This window comes from Anas platyrhynchos, chromosome 10 (assembly GCF_047663525.1).
Source record: "Anas platyrhynchos isolate ZD024472 breed Pekin duck chromosome 10, IASCAAS_PekinDuck_T2T, whole genome shotgun sequence".
NCBI lineage: Eukaryota > Metazoa > Chordata > Aves > Anseriformes > Anatidae > Anas > Anas platyrhynchos.
The window spans coordinates 317,155-333,947 of NC_092596.1; the positions used below are offsets into that span (position 1 = coordinate 317,155).

Here is a 16,793-nt window from a genome sequence, read left to right on the forward strand (position 1 = left end):
ACTCCACCAGGGGAAAAGGAAGGCCCTGCTAATATTGCTTGGCTGTTTCCTTCCGGAGGAAGGAGGGGAGAGTTGAGAAAAAGAGGAATGAAGTAAAATGAATTTACTCTTTGCACACGTGCTGAAAGAATAGGCAGGTGTTCTTGGGAATATCTCATTTAAATCTCTGTGTATGTGTTTCGAGAGGATGCGTCCTCACTTAGAGGAGCCAACATCCCATTGCTGGACCTAATCCTGATGGGGCTGGCATCTGAGGGTTACGCGGGCTGCTCCCGGCAGAGCTCTTCCCACGCGGGGAGGCCGAGGGAGCCGGTCGAGCACTGCTCCGCTGCCTGGAAAGATTCAGTCATTTCCACCCAAAGCGAGGAAATAAAAAGCTCGGTCAGCCATTTCATCTGGAGATACCCCGCCCTCCTCCAACAAATACGAAAAAGGGAAAATGTAGGCTTGGGCCCTCACATATCCCAGCAGTTTGCACCCATTCGGGCGATGCGATTGGGGTCGGGGCAGGCAAAATAGAAGTTACCTTTATTTTTTTTTTTAATTTCGGCAGAGGAAGTTATAAGGTTGATGTTGCCCCTTTGATATTTGATTTAACCCACTGACTGCCTGGGAAGGAAGGAGTCTGTTTAGTTTACCTTTGTCCTAGATTCAGTTTTAATATCTCATGTTTAAATGGGGGGGGATCTTTATTCTTAATGATTCATGCCGCCTCAAAGCACAGTGGTTTCTACTTGTGTGCTGCCTTTCCCACTGGGGGAGGCAAACAAAAGAACAATAATTTCAGACTCCTCCTTCAGTTTCCAAGAGAACCTTAGCTGCTCAGGGATAGCTCTGAATTTTAAAAGCATTTTTTTCTTCCAAATTATGTATTGATTGCACATAAAATAGCAGCACCGTAATATGCAATTTCAAACAAATGCACGGGGGTGCTTGGTTGCTTTTAATGCTCCTCCTTTATTTTTATTTTATTTTTTTTCCTCCAGCAGAAAACAAAAAGTGGATTCTGTTCCCATAAGCCGCTCTTGTAAAATCTGCACAAACATTTATTAGTCTAGACACAAAATATTCTCAGCCGGCCTCAGCCTGACGATGGCAAAAAGAAATAAAAATAATAATAATAATAAAAAAAAAAAAGAAAAGGCAAGCTAATATTGTACTTGGCTGTGAAAAGGGAAGGGGGGGATCATGCCCCAGGCTAGTGAAGCTGTAACATTTTGCTGGGGCTGCCTGCAACAACAGATGCATCTCGTTCCCCTGGGCTTCCAGTCCTGCCTATTCTCTTCTGCTGAACTTGGCCGCTCGCAAACATTCCCTGTGAGTACCACACCCCGGGCTTCTCCTGGACGCTTTTGATTTGATTGAATGATGGCACCAGGCATGCTCCTCTTCACCAGGCCTGCTCTTCTGCCCCAGAAATCATGTAGCGAATTCATTGATTGGAAAACGTGCAAAATAGGTGGGATCTGGGGTGACTGGTAGAAATCAAAAGGGTTTGAAATAGGCGATGTGACCGCAGCTTAAACCTGCAGGAAGGGAGCATCGACCCGAATGGTTTATCTGAATCTTCAGCTGCAACTTCTGTAAATACCAGCTCCTTCTCCTCATTTGCTACCATGGCAGTTTGCAGACTTTTGCTGAGTTAAAAGGACAAATCATAGTTGTGTGCGTTTGTTTGATCAGGCCTTTACCTCAGCGCTCACATTCTCAGACTGCTGGGGTTTTATATTTTTGTCATTTTCTTAGAAAATGGCGAATGATGCATATCCCGGCTTCCAGATGATTAGTTCCTTTTGCTCCCAATTTGTGTCAGGCTGCGTTTGGTTGGAAATGAAAATGTAATTGCAAATTCCCCTCAACAGCACAACATGTCTGTGGTATTAATTAAAGCACTGTAAATACGTAGAATATCTGAGAATGCATTCCTTCGAGCATGGCCGTGTTTTTTTAAACCTACAGAGGAGGCAAAATACGGTATTTAGGCTTAGTAGATGAAATGTATTGCTTCTGTGGTGGCAGATCCGTGTCTTGAGATTTTAAACCTGGTGTATCTCATGCTCGAGCCTTCAAAGGAGATGTTACATAGACAATAAAACGTCCTGCTTTTCGGGGAGGGCTCTCCTTAGGTCACTCAGAAAACGCCTTCAGTCTTCACTCAGTGCAGCATTCACAAAGTGAATGCCTTCCTGTAAGGTTAGTCACCGATGGCCACTCATTCCATGCTTTCACTAAGAAAAACCTTCGCAGCTTTGAATCTGAATTTCCTGCCCCGCGTTTAGGTGAGCCCGGAGCGGCGTCAGGCATTGCTGGGCTCCTCGTCCGGCGGCGATGGTGAAGTGAAAGATGCCAAAAGTGAAGTTTGACAGTGAGCTCGGGGGCTTGTGCTGGCCCGGTGGCTCTCTAAGCCCCCGTGTCTGAGCAGCGGGAGCATCCGAGCAGCACAGGACGGAGCTCAGCAAGAGGCTGGGGTCAGGGCACTGCTGCAAATAGCAATGCTTTGCTGGTTGCAGAAGTTAACCAGGTACACAGCACTGTTTTACTACATGGTGGAGACCTACGGAGAGTGTTTCTGCCCTCCTTTTTAGCTGAAACATCCCCAGATTCTAAGGGGAAAAGGAATAGAAGGGACTTGCGGAGCAATGTTCTAGTGAAACCCAGCCTTCCTAAAGAAGCCTGCCTGAATAATTCCTGTGAATAACAGACTGTTCAGCTATTTCCTAACATAGAAACGGTGCTGACTGCTTCTTCAGAGTAACATAAGTTAGTGATGCTACTGAAATAGTTGTGGTTCAGACGTAGATCTGATTTCTCCTAAGCACGCTGAATTCACAGCTGTTGATCCTCCAGAGGAGGCTTTGCAATTGAACACCTGGAGAATAGGTAAATTTCCCGCTGTTGTTCTCCTCTCCTCTTGTTTTGTTTTGTTTTGTTTTGTTTTGTTTTCCTAGTAGCATAGGCTTAAGACTCTGAAGAAACGGGCTGCTTTTTTTCATTTCCAACACTGGCTGTTCCTTTTGAGCCCCGCCTTCTATTTTTGCAGTCACAAGATATGTGAATGTAAATTCCTGGGAGAGAGGTAGAAAACTCTGTTTCAACTGGTGTCTTTTTCGGCTATGTGGGGAGACCAAATAGGGTGGTTTTGAATCTTCTGGCTCTTATTCAGAGCAGCAGCATGTGGAGGGAGACAGATGCGTGTGCTTTTTTAGTGCAATGGCTTCAGAAGCAAGAGGGGAAAAAACACTTTCTCTGGGAGCTGGAGAAGGTGTCCTAATCGCAGGAGAGGTTTCTAAATGGCATATCTCTGCGAGTGTTCCTGTAGTCTGGATGTTTTTGTTTGTTTGTTTGCCTTTGGAAGGTTTTACTGTTAATCTTCACGTCCTTCAGCAGAAGTGAGAAATGTGATTTTATTTTGTGCAGTGTCGCGGACCCTCCGAAATCTACTGGGAAGGATGAATACCTCGCACAGTACCAATGTGATGACAGTGGAGACAAGGAGAAACCAAGAAGATCAAAAGAACGTGACCTTATTTCAAAAGAAAACGTTTTGTACGGCAAAGAGTCTTCTGAGCCTGGTGAGAAATTGCGGCAAACTTCCTCTCTCAAGTGTGACACTGAATGTAGCTCTAAAAAGCTTTCCTCCTCAGCTATTGCAGAGAGATGCCAAGGTAGAAAGGACAAGACTAAAAACACTGAGAAAGAGCATTACCAAAGCACGAGGGAACATGCTCCTAGTGAAGAGAAGGAGAGTCAAAAAGCAGGTCCTTCCAGCGGCCAGGTTCAAAAGGCGTCACGCTGGAGCTCCGAGTTCGGCAGCATTCCGAGACCGTTTTGGCGGTTGTGGAGACGGCCCTGGCTGAGGTGGCTGCTGCTGTTGCTGCTGTCCCCTCTGTCCTCGCTGTTGCCGCTGTTGCCGCTGTTCCCGGACCTTGGAGACCTCCGGCGGCTCCCTGTGACAGGCCCTGTGGCCCCGGGGAGCTGCCCGCCGCCTCGTCGGCCAGCCCGGCAGCAATCCTGCCAGCACAGAATAGCTCACTGCGTTTCAGGGTAAAGTGACGATTAATTTCTATTTCCTGGCCTGGGTGCTGCTTCCTTCTTTAAGGAAGCTTCAAGGTTAAAGGTTAAGCTCAGTTATGTCAGGGCCCAAGTCCGTTTTGTGAAGGGGCTCTTGTACGAAAGCTTAAGCTGGGATTGACTCTCTGCTAAGCGGAGGCCAAACGTGTACCTACTGAGAAGCAGGTCCTAAGTGATAACATTTTCTAAAGAGACTGCTAAACACATCTGAACAGTGCTGCTGCAGAACTCTGAATGGGGGGATAGCAACTGTCTTAACTGATCTGGAATCTTGAGTTTACTTTTCAGTGGACAAGAGGTGTGTCTCTCAAGGCAAACAAAGAGAGGAGTAACACCCGATACTCATGTCAACATAAATTTATGCTCAGAGCGTAGGTGTAGGAACAGCATCGGTATGTATATGGAACATCGGGAGAGGAAGCTCTGTCGGTATTTACAGTTTTTCTACTACCTTGTCAGAGAGACGTTATCTCCACATTAGAAATGGATGTATTTTGAAACAGTGGTGGTGGATCGGATTTCTTCTTTCTAGTGTTAATATTTGCTCTTGAATCGTACTTAATACCTGGTAACGCCTCAATCAGTTGTCAAAAATAAACTTAAAAATGTGTAAGGCTTATCTCGTTGGTCAGTATAAAGATCAAGGCTTTTTTCCTTTTTCCTTTTTCCTTTACCTTTTCCTTTCTTCCCCAGTGTTGTTTTTCTTTTCTCCTTCTCACTACAGTCTTAATTTTGTTTCTTGTCCCTTAAGTGTGTTTTCAGTGTGTTGCTGAAACATTTTCTCTTTCAATCCGAAAAAAGGAGCTGTCACTGGTGAAGATCGGAGCTTATCTGAAAATCCCTGAGCCCAGGAGCTGTCACCTTAGTCTTCCAGTCGGACAAGGACGACTTCATTTCTCGTGTAAATGCATTTTTCAGGTTTGCGTATTGTTTTTTCAGGAATGGAAAGTGTGTATAAAATGGATTTAAAATCAATCTTAAATGTAAAATGTCAAGGGAAAAAAGTTCTAGTTACAACCTCTGCACATAATTTGCCAGCTGTGGGACTAGGAGTTTTCTTATTTACTGTGTTTTGTTTAACGTGTCTGAAGTTTAATGGATAGCAATCAAGGCGTGCTAGAAATCTGAAAGCACTTTATGCTTTGTTCTCTCAGTCATTTTGGTATAACAAACTAGCTTATGTTTTAAACGCTCCATTAGGTTAGTGGTTTCCCTATAGGTAACAAGTCCCTGTGTGCTACAGTAAGACAGTAACAAAACATGAAGTATAGAAGTTCATCCTGTCATGGATGCTTCTGCCTACGGACACACAATTATGCTTATTTAAAGCGGTATCACCTTGAAACCTAATCAGCATTTTAAAAAGGACTTTGTAGCAGTTATTGGCTTTTGTCCTGGAGGGCTGAGGTTTGTTTTGTTTTGTTTTACATTCAGCATTTCCGTTTCTAGCTTACATTGCCCTGTTGTTTTGCATGAGGAAAACGTGCAACTTTACAAAGCAGAACGGAAAGAGCTGCTTTTTAGTCTAACGTTTCAGTTTTTTGTAGGAGTTTTAAATGTGGTAGGAGTAAAACACCAGAAGTACTGCTGCCAAAGTTATATTCAAACTCGTATTTCGTGGAGAAGCAGAAGAAGCCCAGGGAGAAATAAATTTGCAAACGTGCTCTTCATGCTCTCCTTTCCCAAGATTTCTCTGAGATATAGCCCATCCTCTGTGGGTTTTGAGGTATATGGTTCCCAGGAGTGAGAAGGAGGGCCAAACATCTCTCTTCTTGGATCTCAACATGCCAGGGCTTTAGTGTACTGCCACTTACGGCTCCGCTTTTTCACCTGGAAAAAGCGACCACATGATGTAGACTGAGGAGCCCTCACAAATTAACTTGCTATCACAAAGTGACGCCCAGAAAAGGTGTATTTAAAAGCTAGGCTCATTATAGAATAACAACAAACCCCTCATGATTGGTGCAGTAGACAGTGAGGTAGAGGGCGATCCCTGGAAAGACAGAAGAAAAGGAGCAGTGAGTTCTGGGTACCTTTGTGCACACGAAACAGAAAAACACAGGCAGTGAAGTAATAGTGTTCCATTACTAACGCCAGCAATAGATAATTGCAACAATTACCTATTAGATCATAGGTAATAATTAACAGATAATTGTGCAACTCTGGAAATCAATAAATAACTGATTCCCCTCAGAGAATGTCTTCTACATTTTTATATTAAAAAGACTCCAGAGTTGTAATGGATTAAAATCCTACAGAAGTGAAAGAAATGGCATCAGCCACTAGTTCTGCAGAAGCTAAAAGTAATACCGATAGAGTTTAGATGGAAATTTTCACTTTGTGTGTTTAGTTTGGGGATTCTTTTTAAATCATTCATACCAGCGATTTAGTTCTTAAGGCTGTTTCTTTGAGATTAAGTGACAGGACTTCTGCTATTCTTTTCTTCTTGGAATGCTTCTTGATATTCTTACGTCAACCAGAACTTCTGTCTCTGTCGCAGATGTCAACAATGACCGTAGTTAAGAAGCCCAAATCTTCAAAGTCTAAAAAGCCCTCTTCAAGGCGGTCTGGCAAATCCAAGAAACCAAGTACTAAAATACTGATGTCACGCACCGCAAACTGGGGCCAGATACCGCCTGCAGAAGATTCAAGCCAAGTCTCTGTGGCCCAAGGACGTGGAGGTGCTATTTACTGTAGATCATCTGAAAAATCTAAGGCTTTTGCCCCAAGAGATCTAAGTAAGTGTGAGCTTTATCCTGACTCCATTTTCTTCAAAGCAAAAGTAGAAAATGCAGTTCTTACTTGTTGCACTGATAGAGAAGGGGACTAGTGTGAACAAAGACTTCAAAAGCGAATCCCCTAAGGCAACTGAAGTGACTGATGTTACAGAAATTAATTTTGATATATTTACAGTCAACAGAGAAATATGGGGAGCTTTTTGTAATGCACAGATTCATCCATGTCTTTTCCGTTTTGCAAAGAAAAGTGTTTGATTGTTGCTATTCACAGCTTCCATTTTTCACACGTTTTTTGAATGATAACATTGCTCAGGAAAAGATCTGGTATCTGTAGGGGTACCGTCATTCCTAGTTACTAGTTTTTACCTTTTTTCCGTATAATTTCAAGTCTAAGCTTGTGGTTTAAGTTATAATAAGGAAAAAAACAGTAGTTGAGTTAATCAGGTTAAAGATTATAGATGGAGAGGAACTTGGCATTAGGTACTGCAAACAGAATGGCAGTTAGCCTTGCCTTAGAAAAATTAAAATGGTTGACGAAAGCTGTTTTTTGTTTTTTTTTTTTCCCCAAAACATTGTGTTGACCAGCCAATTTGAATTTGGCGGTATTAAAGCTGTCTGCAATAATTTTCTTCTGGCTTGGATTGTAGCTAGCTCCTCTAGGTGCTCCTGCAGAATAGTATTTTTTTAAATACCTTCCTTAGAAACAAACAAACAAAATCTCTTTTTAAATTTAACTTTCTTGCAGTCGTTAATGATGGAATTGCTCCACCACAGAGCATTCTTTTTCCACCTGAGAAGATTTGTATGGATTGGCGAGAAACACAAAGTGTTGGAGTTGGCCTGTACAATCTTGGCAACACATGTTTTCTTAATGCTACTCTACAGTGTTTGACCTACACACCCCCACTTGCCAATTACATGCTTTCTCTCGAGCACGGCCAGTCATGTGAGTACTTTCTAAGAGTATTTCAAATCTGTTGGACAGCTCTGAAGGTGAAAGAACAGCAGTGATTCTGAGACAAGCTTATTTGCCTGATTTTACCTGTAGAAGCTGGCTTTGAGCACTGTATTAGCAGTGGGCTCCGAATAGCATACGGAGTGCAATTAATGCACTGTTTGTTTAATGAATGAATTTATTTATTTATTTATTTATGTATTTATTAAAGGATCATTTATTGCTTCGTGGGAATAATGAAGTGCATTGGACAGTAATGCATTTAGTAGTAATTTTAGAGAGTAATACATTTTTCAGCCTGTGGAGTTCACATTCCTGTCAGCCTTTACAAATGTGACTTTGCAGTAGTCTTTTAGATTTCTCATCACAAAATGCATTTGAATACAGGCTTAGTGGATACTTTTATTCTGTAAAGTTGTGTGAAATGAAATGTTACAAGACTGTTGGGACATTGGCATCTTGGGAGAATAGAATGTAGCAAGGAGAGTGGATATCGTATCTATAGTTTAAATTTTACTTAGATGTTTGTTTGTAGTTATGGATATTTTGCTGGACTGGGATGCTTTCTTCTTTCACTCTTCAGGTCGTGAACAAGATTTTTGCATGATGTGCACAATGGAGACTCACATTAACCAGGCCCTGCGTTGCACTGTTGATGCCATCGAGCCTACGCATGTTATCAGTAATCTCAGTCGTAAGTGGCTTCAGATGTGTTTCTTTTCGATAGCTTGTAATCTTCAAATACTTATTTGATGTGTATAAGTGGTTTTAACACTAGAAAGAAGAGAGATTTTAGAAATACAAGAATGATTTCATTTTTAAATGAGGTGAATACTATCATCTTCTTCTTTAGGAATAGGACAACATTTCCGTTTTGGCAGTCAAGAAGACGCACACGAGTTCTTGCGCTATACTGTTGATGCTATGCAGGAAGCGTGCTTGAATGGAAGCACTGAGTAAGCATAAACAAGTTCACTTTCATACATTCTCTAGCCCCTTCTAGTCCTTTATTTACTATCAAAAATGATCTCTAGCACCTTTTAGTGCCTTATTTACTATCAGCAACGAAAGTCTACATCATCCTTAGTTTTCATAAAACTCTTTGAAGAGTTAACTCTGCGCCTTAAATCTTCTGAGGTCTGATTATAATTTATTTCCAGATTGGACAGATCTTCTCAAGCTACCACCATCATTCATCAAATATTTGGAGGATTTCTAAGATCGAGAGGTACTTTAAAAAATATTCCTGTCCTTAGAACTGATCTGTGTCTTTTGTCGGTAGTAAAGCAGTCTGTAGTTTGTCTAAAGTAGTATCTGGCAACAACTTGAATTTGGACAGTTAGTCTCCTTCACATAAGGTTAAGCATTTATATTTTGCTTCCAGTGAAGTGCTTGAATTGCAAAGCAGTTTCGGATACGTATGAGGCATTTCTTGATATCACTTTGGATATAAAGGTAAGATGTTTTCTAAATATAATTCATGATGTTTAAGTACATGCCTAACTTTCTAAATTAAACTTGTTTACCTTAAAAAACCAAACCACATATAATGTTAAAACGTAAGAGCTTGGTGGTGCTAAGGAAGTGGATTGGACTTTGTCCTTCTGTGGAACCCATGTAAATAGTCTCCACATTTGCATTGGGTTTAAGGGGAAAGAATTCTCTTTCTGCAAAAATTATAATGCTGTCATACTTCTCTGTTGTTCTACCCCAATGTACATCTAATTGTTAGACTGATGAATTTGTCCCCGGTATTGATGACAAAGCACACTATAGGTGCTGTCTAGGCTACTGGAAAAGTATTTGTTCCGAAGTCAAATGACTTCCAGGTGAGGTCAATGCTGAGCATGCTCTTTCTGCCTCCTTCTTCACAGTGCTCATAGTAGATCGCTGGAGTATGTTAGTAAGATTCTCTTACAAACTACTAGTACGTCTCTGGAATTTTGAATTTACGGTGACTTTACGCTCTTCTTTCTCGCTCCTCTAGGCGGTTTCATCTGTTACCAGAGCTCTGGAACTCTTTGTGAAACCTGAAGAGCTGGGTGGAGAGAATTGCTATAAATGTAGCGAGTAAGATTTTGACGAATTAGGTCTTAATCCTAGATGTCAGTTTTATATGTTGCATGACTCTGTTGGACTACCTCTAAACTTTGGATCTACTTACGAGTTTTGTGGAAGTTTATAAAACACTTGGATTTTTGTTTCTTTGGAGGGGGGAAGTCTTGTTCAGAGGCATTCCCTATGGGTTTGCAATTCTCTGGCTCGTATTTTGCCATCAGAATTCAAAAAGAGATACTTTTGTTCTTTCTATTTATTAGCTCTCGACAGTACTTTTCTTGATGTAAACTGCCCAGTTTCCGTTGTTCTCTGGGCTAGTGGCTAATTTTCACTGCTTACACTGTAGGTCCTACCTTGGAGCGGGCAATGTATCAAACTGAACTATTGTGTTTCAAAGGATGGCAGACAGTTTCAGTGTCTTTCCAGACAAGCTCAGTACATGAAGACTTCCTACTGTTAAATGTCTCCCTCCTGTAGAATGACCATGTGCTTCTGTTGTATTTTTGATGTTGATAGACGACCTATGTTGGAGATTATTTGCAATTTCTAGTCCTGGGGACCAAGGCTCTCTCGTTCCACTTTCATTATTTGTATTTCCCTTGAAAGCTGAAAGAATGTATCCAGGATTGGAGTTCAAATAGCCACTTTTGTAGACCAAGAAATGGTACCTTGCCATCCAACCTGGTAATACCCTTTCGTGAGAGATTCCTGTTCCTGCTATGCCCGGGGTTTTGGGAGAATTTACCTTCTTCACTGTATTAACAAACCTGACACGCAGTGCATGGGTTTATGAAAAGAAAAAAGACCAACCTATTATGCAAGTAAATGTCATTCAAATAGCATAGGCATGCGTGAGACATTAAAACGAGTTTGTTTTGGGGGCGAAAAAAGAAGATGCCTTCAAACACTTATCTCTGCTTGTTTTTAAGGTGTAATAAGATGGTTCCTGCATCCAAGAGATTTACCATACACCGTTCTTCCAAGGTTCTCACAATATCACTGAAAAGATTTGCAGATTTCACAGGTGGAAAGATCAACAAGGTATATTTACCACTGTAATGCAACTATATCATTGTGTAATGGGACATCCCCCAAAGCTGAAAGTTGTTTATATTTTCAGACAGTAATTGTAGACTAACGACTATGGCTTATTCTTTCTCTTAATATCAATAAAGTTCCCGCTTGACAAGAAGCATATGCTTTCCTCTGAGAAGGCTGATTCATCAGGAAACAGTTCTCTGCAACTTCTAGTCTTAAACATTGTTTATGGGAAGACTTATTTGTAGTGAATCAAGAAATATCTTCTAGAAATATATTCTAGAAATAAATTCTAGTCTGTGTTTTTTGGAAGTGTTTTTCTCTGGCTAGTCCACGAAGTACTCTGGGATACTTTTCTATCTTCTTGGTCTCTCTTTAGGTGGTGAAATATCCGGAGTATTTGGACCTGAGAGCCTACATGTCACAGTCAATGGGAGAACCACTGCTCTATGCCTTATACGCGGTGCTGGTACATCACGGTGTCAGCTGTCACTCAGGACACTATATATGCTATGTAAAGGTAGAAGTCAACAGCATTTCTAACAGGGTAAAGGTTGTGCTGGCAAACCAGTGAAAGCGTGACTAGCAGCTACTGTTTCTAGGGAAAAAGATTTCATTATATTTTTATTTGACACGTGTGTATTTTGTTCCTATCCGTGATTTCATTTGGAACACGTGCAATTCACCTAAAGAAATGGTTGTCTTTATTTGCAGGCTGGTAATGGACTTTGGTATCAGATGAATGATGCTAAAGTAGTCCGTACTGACATTAAGAGAGTTCTTGGTCAGCAAGCTTACATACTTTTTTATATCAGGTAATAACAAATCTTAACATGTGTTCAGAAGAGATTTACTTTCCTGTTATTGATATTTTTCTGTTTTGCAAGTGTTTTTCTTGCTATCCCAGGGAAAGATTATTATTTGTCTAATTCAGTTCTGTCTAACCTGAAATTCTCTGTGTCATTTATTATCTTTTGTTGCTTGGCCTGAAACTGCAGCACTTGTGTAAATTGCTATCTATGTGTTACCTGTAGCTGGCTAATTTAGAGAAGGAGAAAAATGAAGGTCATCTGTCGTGTAAGAATGAATGATTGTTCTGAAAGTGATAGTCTTAGTAGGAAGACTGTTCTCTCCTTTTCAGTTTGTAGTCTTGGCGAAGCCTTCTGTAGAGAAGGCTTCCATATCGTATGAACTGTTCCTCTAAAATTATAGGATGGGATTTAATCCAAGAGTAGGCTGAAAGAAAAACTAAACTCCGATCACTGCTCTTTTCTGAAGGCGCTATGATTTGACACTTGGAGAACGTGCGTTTTACTTGCCAGCACCATCTTATCCCTGTTCATTCCCTCCTGGTCAGCAGGGGGCTAATAGTAAGCAGGCTGGATTTATGGGACCACGACTTCTTCCTCATATGATTAAGGTAATTCAGGGAAGTGGGAGGGCAGGTAACGGCACCAAACTGCTAGTGGGTTTGGGGTTTGGTGTGGGGTTTTTTGTTTGGTTTTCAGCATCTTAGTTTTGTTTTCCTTCCCATGCTGCAGCTTTCTTCACAGCCTTCATGCTACAGCCAGAGTCATTCAAACAGTGGTTACTGCTAAATTGTGCAGCCATGCGACTCCATTACTTTATACCTCCAAGACAGCTTTCTAAAGCACAGAGAGCTACGCTCTTTGACAATTTAAGCAGAGTGTACTAATCCTCGAATCATTTAAAAGAGGACTTGTTTTTCCTATCGTCGTCACTTTAGCTAAGACAGGGAAAACTAATTGTCTTATTCCTGAGCACCAGAACAATTACTTCAGGCTTTTCAGGGTATGTTTAAAGGGGAAAATAAATATATTTGGGAATAGCAGCAGGTAATGTTAAGTTGTTTGGCTGGTTTTCAAAGATGATGTTAATTTGATTCCAGTCGGCTGTAAACCAAAAGCAGGAATTGAATACGCTTATTGGACTTGCATTTATCTTTAAAGGGCAGTGTGTTTTTCTTTGTAGGTGTTAAGACCATTTGTAGAAATACTCAGTAGGAGAGTTTTGTGTTTCAAAATGTTAAATGCAGTGTTTGCGTTAATCCATCTTGCCATTTCTTCTTTTTAAATACAGAATTCAAGCCGTTTAAATGGAAATGGATCCATAAAAGAGGACGCAAAGACCACTGGTGTCACCCTAAAAAGGCCATCTTCAGCACCACCGATGGCCTGTGTTCAAAACCAGACAATTACCAGGCCTTCAATTACTGATCCGTCAAGAAAACAGAAGATCACCTCCAGTATTCACAATAAATTGCCTGCTCGTCGGACTGTGTCACAGCCTGACTGTCTTAGCAGTGCTGCGGAGGACGAAGATCTCTACCAGGCTGTTCCTTCATCCACAATTACAAATTCGGTAATGCAAATGAAGCAAATGCAAACAAGCAAAAAAGTTTCTGATGAGATTTTTGTGGAGCCAACAGTGAATGAAAATCCTAAACTCAGCTCTGATAACACAGTCCCTTACGGTGCAGAATCTTCAGGAAAATCTGAGGAGGAGTCAAAGGGCTTATTTAAAAGGAATTGCAATGCAATGTCCTCTAATGGAATTTTGGTTGGAAAGGTAGTCCGTACATTGCAGCATTCCGGTTCTTCCTGTCAGAATGCTGACGAAGGAAGATCCCAGCATGAGCTGCCAAAAACCGATTCACTAAATGGTGCTATTAGGTTAGTTAATGAATCGAAAGAAAACGGACTGAAACTTGATGATTCCACTTGCCGAGTTGAACCTGTTAAACCTTCTGAGATGTTCTTTTCTAAAACAAATGGATTGCTTGAAACATAGATTTGCTCCATCGAGAATTTCTCACCTATGATGTATTCGGGAGTGTTTATTGTGTTCCTAATTCAGGTGAAATACTGAGAAAACACAGCACAAATGTGATTGTAAGACTTTGTGGTATTATCCCATTAGAATTTGCAGACCTGAGCTTACATTACAACTTGTCAACTTAAGCTCAGCTGAGATAAAAATTCCTAAGTTTCATAAAGTAGATTTTGGGAGGTGAGTTGGGGTTATCTTTGAAGTGTAGATAATGCATACAACTCAAAACGGTCTTGCTTACCATTTAATGGAGAAATTCTGACAAGACTAGTCCTCAGTACTACTACAAATAGTATTTTTTTGTCTGCTGACTTGTGCGTTTTGATTGCAGATGCCTGGAGCTATGCCTTCAGTCAATCGAGAAATCATCACGGAGTCCCTCACAGCCAGCCAGCTGAACAGCTTGTCAGAGGAAACGAGGTAAAATGAGCACAGTCTGATTAAGACAAGACCTTATGGAAGTTCGTTACGGTTTTATCTGTCTACTAATAGTATTTAATGGAAGGATTTAAATTAGTACAATTCCATGCTGTATGTCCAGCGTTACGAACAGAACTAATGATCAGCACTGAGCATATCACTCTGATGCAGGTTGGTGCCTCAAGGAGAACTTGTGTTCCTTCATAGAATGTTTTTCCATTTTTCTCCACTGTCTGGAGAAACACTGGCTGTTCCCCGCTCGCCCCTATGCCTTTTTTCTCAGAGCAGCAGGTGGAAGGAGACGGATGCATTTGCTTTTTTAGTGCAATGGCTTCAGAAGCAAGAGGGAAGAAAGCACTTTCTCAGGGAGCTGAAGAAGGTGTCCTAATCACAGGAGAGGTTTCTAAATGGCATATCTCTGCGAGTGTTCCTGTAGTCCGGAGGTTTTTGTTTGTTTGTTTGCCTTTGGAAGGTTTTACTGTTAATCTTCACGTCCTTCAGCAGAAGTGAGAAATGTGATTTTATTTTGTGCAGTGTCGCGGACCCTCCGAAATCTACTGGGAAGGATGAATACCTCGCACAGTACCAATGTGATGACGGTGGAGACAAGGAGAAACCAAGAAGATCAAAAGAACGTGACCTCATTTCAAAAGAAAACGTTTTGTACGGCAAAGAGACTTCTGAGCCTGGTGAGAAATTGCGGCAAACTTCCTCTCTCGAGTGTGACACTGAATGTAGCTCTAAAAAGCTTTCCTCCTCAGCTATTGCAGAGAGATGCCAAGGTAGAAAGGACAAGACTAAAAACACTGAGAAAGAGCATTACCAAAGCAAGAGGGAACATGCTCCTAGTGAAGAGAAGGAGAGTCAAAAATCAGGTCCTTCCAGCAAGAGGAGGTGTTCTCAGAGCGTGGAAGTTGTTCATCAAAAGCGTCACAAGCAGGAGCACTGGGAGGGAAGCAGGTGCAGATCCTTCCCTGGTGAAAGAAACAGCCCTGAGAATGGCAGAAGAGCAGTCAAATATTCAAAGTACAGATCTGGCAGCGGAGGAAGATCAGAACAAGGTAGCAATAGATATTACCGATCCAAAGGGGAAAGAAGTTGGAGCAGAGAAAGATACTATCGAGATGAAGCACGGAGGTGGGAAAGTTGTAGCTATTACAATGATTACTATTCACCTCATGCGACAGGAGACAGTAGAGAGAGAAAGTTCTCTCACGGCGATGCAGCCTTTGACAAATGGACTGCAACTTACTACGGCAGGTCACATAAGCATTATCATTACAAAAGTGGATGGCCTCACGGTTCCCTCTTGAGAGATGAAGATGGACGTCGCTTTAGCACACCCCGAGCAGACTTGCATCGTTGCTCGGTATCTCAGCAACATTCTGGAAGACATTCTCGTGAAAGACATGCGCTTCCACCTGTGTCAGCTCATTTGGAGAACTGTCGCCAGAAAAATGAAACAGAAGGAAACAGAAAAAGAAAATCTACCCGTGCAGAAGGTAGTGAAAGTGAAATAGAAAGGAAAGACAGAAAGATAGAAAAGGAGCTTTTAGGTGGTGAAAAAAATGCAAAAATATCACAAGTTCTAGAAGAAAAAGAAGTCTAAGGATAAACATGGAGAGAAGGATTCCAAGTAAGCAAGGATTCCAGCATACTCCGCATTTTTTATCCTAATTCTTTTCTGGGTGCTTCTCATGTATTCCTTCTTTTTTTTTTTTTTCTCCTTTTTTTTTTCTTCTCTTTTTTTCTTCTTCTTTTTTTTTTTTTTTTTTTTTTTTTTCTGGTAGTTTCTAAGTTACTTAGATAGCATCAGCTGGCTGGGGATCATGTTGTTAGGTTGATCAGTGAAGATAGGAAAGCTATTGCTGAATTGTTTCAGAGCACTAGCTTTGGACCACATAGTTGGAAACACATCCGTACACCATTCTGGATTAGGTTAAAAGTTTTTTTCTGCTTGCACGTATTCCAGAGCTAGCCATTGTTAATGATCTGTGTACAAACCAGGACCTATGGTCCTCCAATCTGAGGGCTTAAGTTTGCTACATCTAAAGTAAGTTGCGTGTGCACAAAGTACCACAAAATAGCTGACATGCTGCAAATCACCACCTGTGGTAAAATAAATAAAGTTTCATATAGGCAACAAGTGCCACATCTTTTTTTCTCTTTTAAACTTGCATGTTTCTTTCAGACTTCACGATTTGTGTTTCTGTGTGCTCCACTTTGACAATGCCAATCCCAAGCGTAAAACAAGAAGAAAAAGGAGAAGAAAAAGAAGAAAAAAGAGAACCAGCAGGAAAGTGAAAGGCTCCTTGGAACACTTAGATCCTCATTTCCAGAAGATAACGCGGGAGAAGAAGGAAGAATCCCATCCTCCAGATGGCTCTTCATGTGAGCAATGCAGAAGTGAGAGCAGTAAACAACCTTACAAGGAAGGGAAGCCTTCCAGTGCAGGCGAAAGCAAGAAATACAGCTCCGTCTCATCCAACGAGTGTATTAAAGGTAAGCGGCCGCAGTGTGTTTGAGGAATTCCTTTTCTATTAATGTAGAGATTATTTCCAACAGTCTTGAAGTGCTTGGTGACTTAACAGTCTGCTGGATATTAAAAAAAAAAGCTGATGGACTTTTTCTTTCCGTTTTTAAATGACCACTAGGAAAGAATG

General features: G+C 41.2%; 2 protein-coding genes across 2 annotated transcripts; both read left to right on the forward strand.

Annotated features, from left to right (window-relative positions):
* The first annotated feature begins 3,630 nt into the window (after positions 1-3,630).
* Positions 3,631-14,456, forward strand: LOC140003335 (ubiquitin carboxyl-terminal hydrolase 42-like). The gene is made up of 14 exons (XM_072043014.1): positions 3,631-4,972; positions 6,572-6,809; positions 7,555-7,755; positions 8,348-8,458; positions 8,618-8,720; positions 8,925-8,992; positions 9,149-9,219; positions 9,752-9,834; positions 10,752-10,863; positions 11,240-11,380; positions 11,575-11,675; positions 12,139-12,280; positions 12,961-13,242; positions 14,042-14,456. Exons 2-14 carry the CDS (start codon positions 6,572-6,574, stop codon positions 14,132-14,134), a joined length of 1,746 nt encoding a protein of 581 aa, XP_071899115.1. The 5' UTR covers positions 3,631-4,972; the 3' UTR covers positions 14,135-14,456.
* LOC140003350 (uncharacterized) lies at positions 14,269-15,770 on the forward strand. The gene is given in 3 exon segments (XM_072043097.1): positions 14,269-14,301; positions 14,852-15,694; positions 15,696-15,770. Coding segments are annotated over 3 exon segments (951 nt in total).
* The last annotated feature ends 1,023 nt before the right edge of the window (positions 15,771-16,793 follow it).

Coding starts and splice junctions, on each gene's coding strand:
- LOC140003335 (XM_072043014.1), top strand. CDS start 6,572: ATGTCAACAATGACCGTAGTTAAGAAGCCCAAATCTTCAAAGTCTAAA. Junction 8,459..8,617: donor TGTTATCAGTAATCTCAGTC/GTAAGTGGCTTC, acceptor CTTCTTCTTTAG/GAATAGGACAACATTTCCGT. Junction 11,381..11,574: donor ACTATATATGCTATGTAAAG/GTAGAAGTCAAC, acceptor CTTTATTTGCAG/GCTGGTAATGGACTTTGGTA.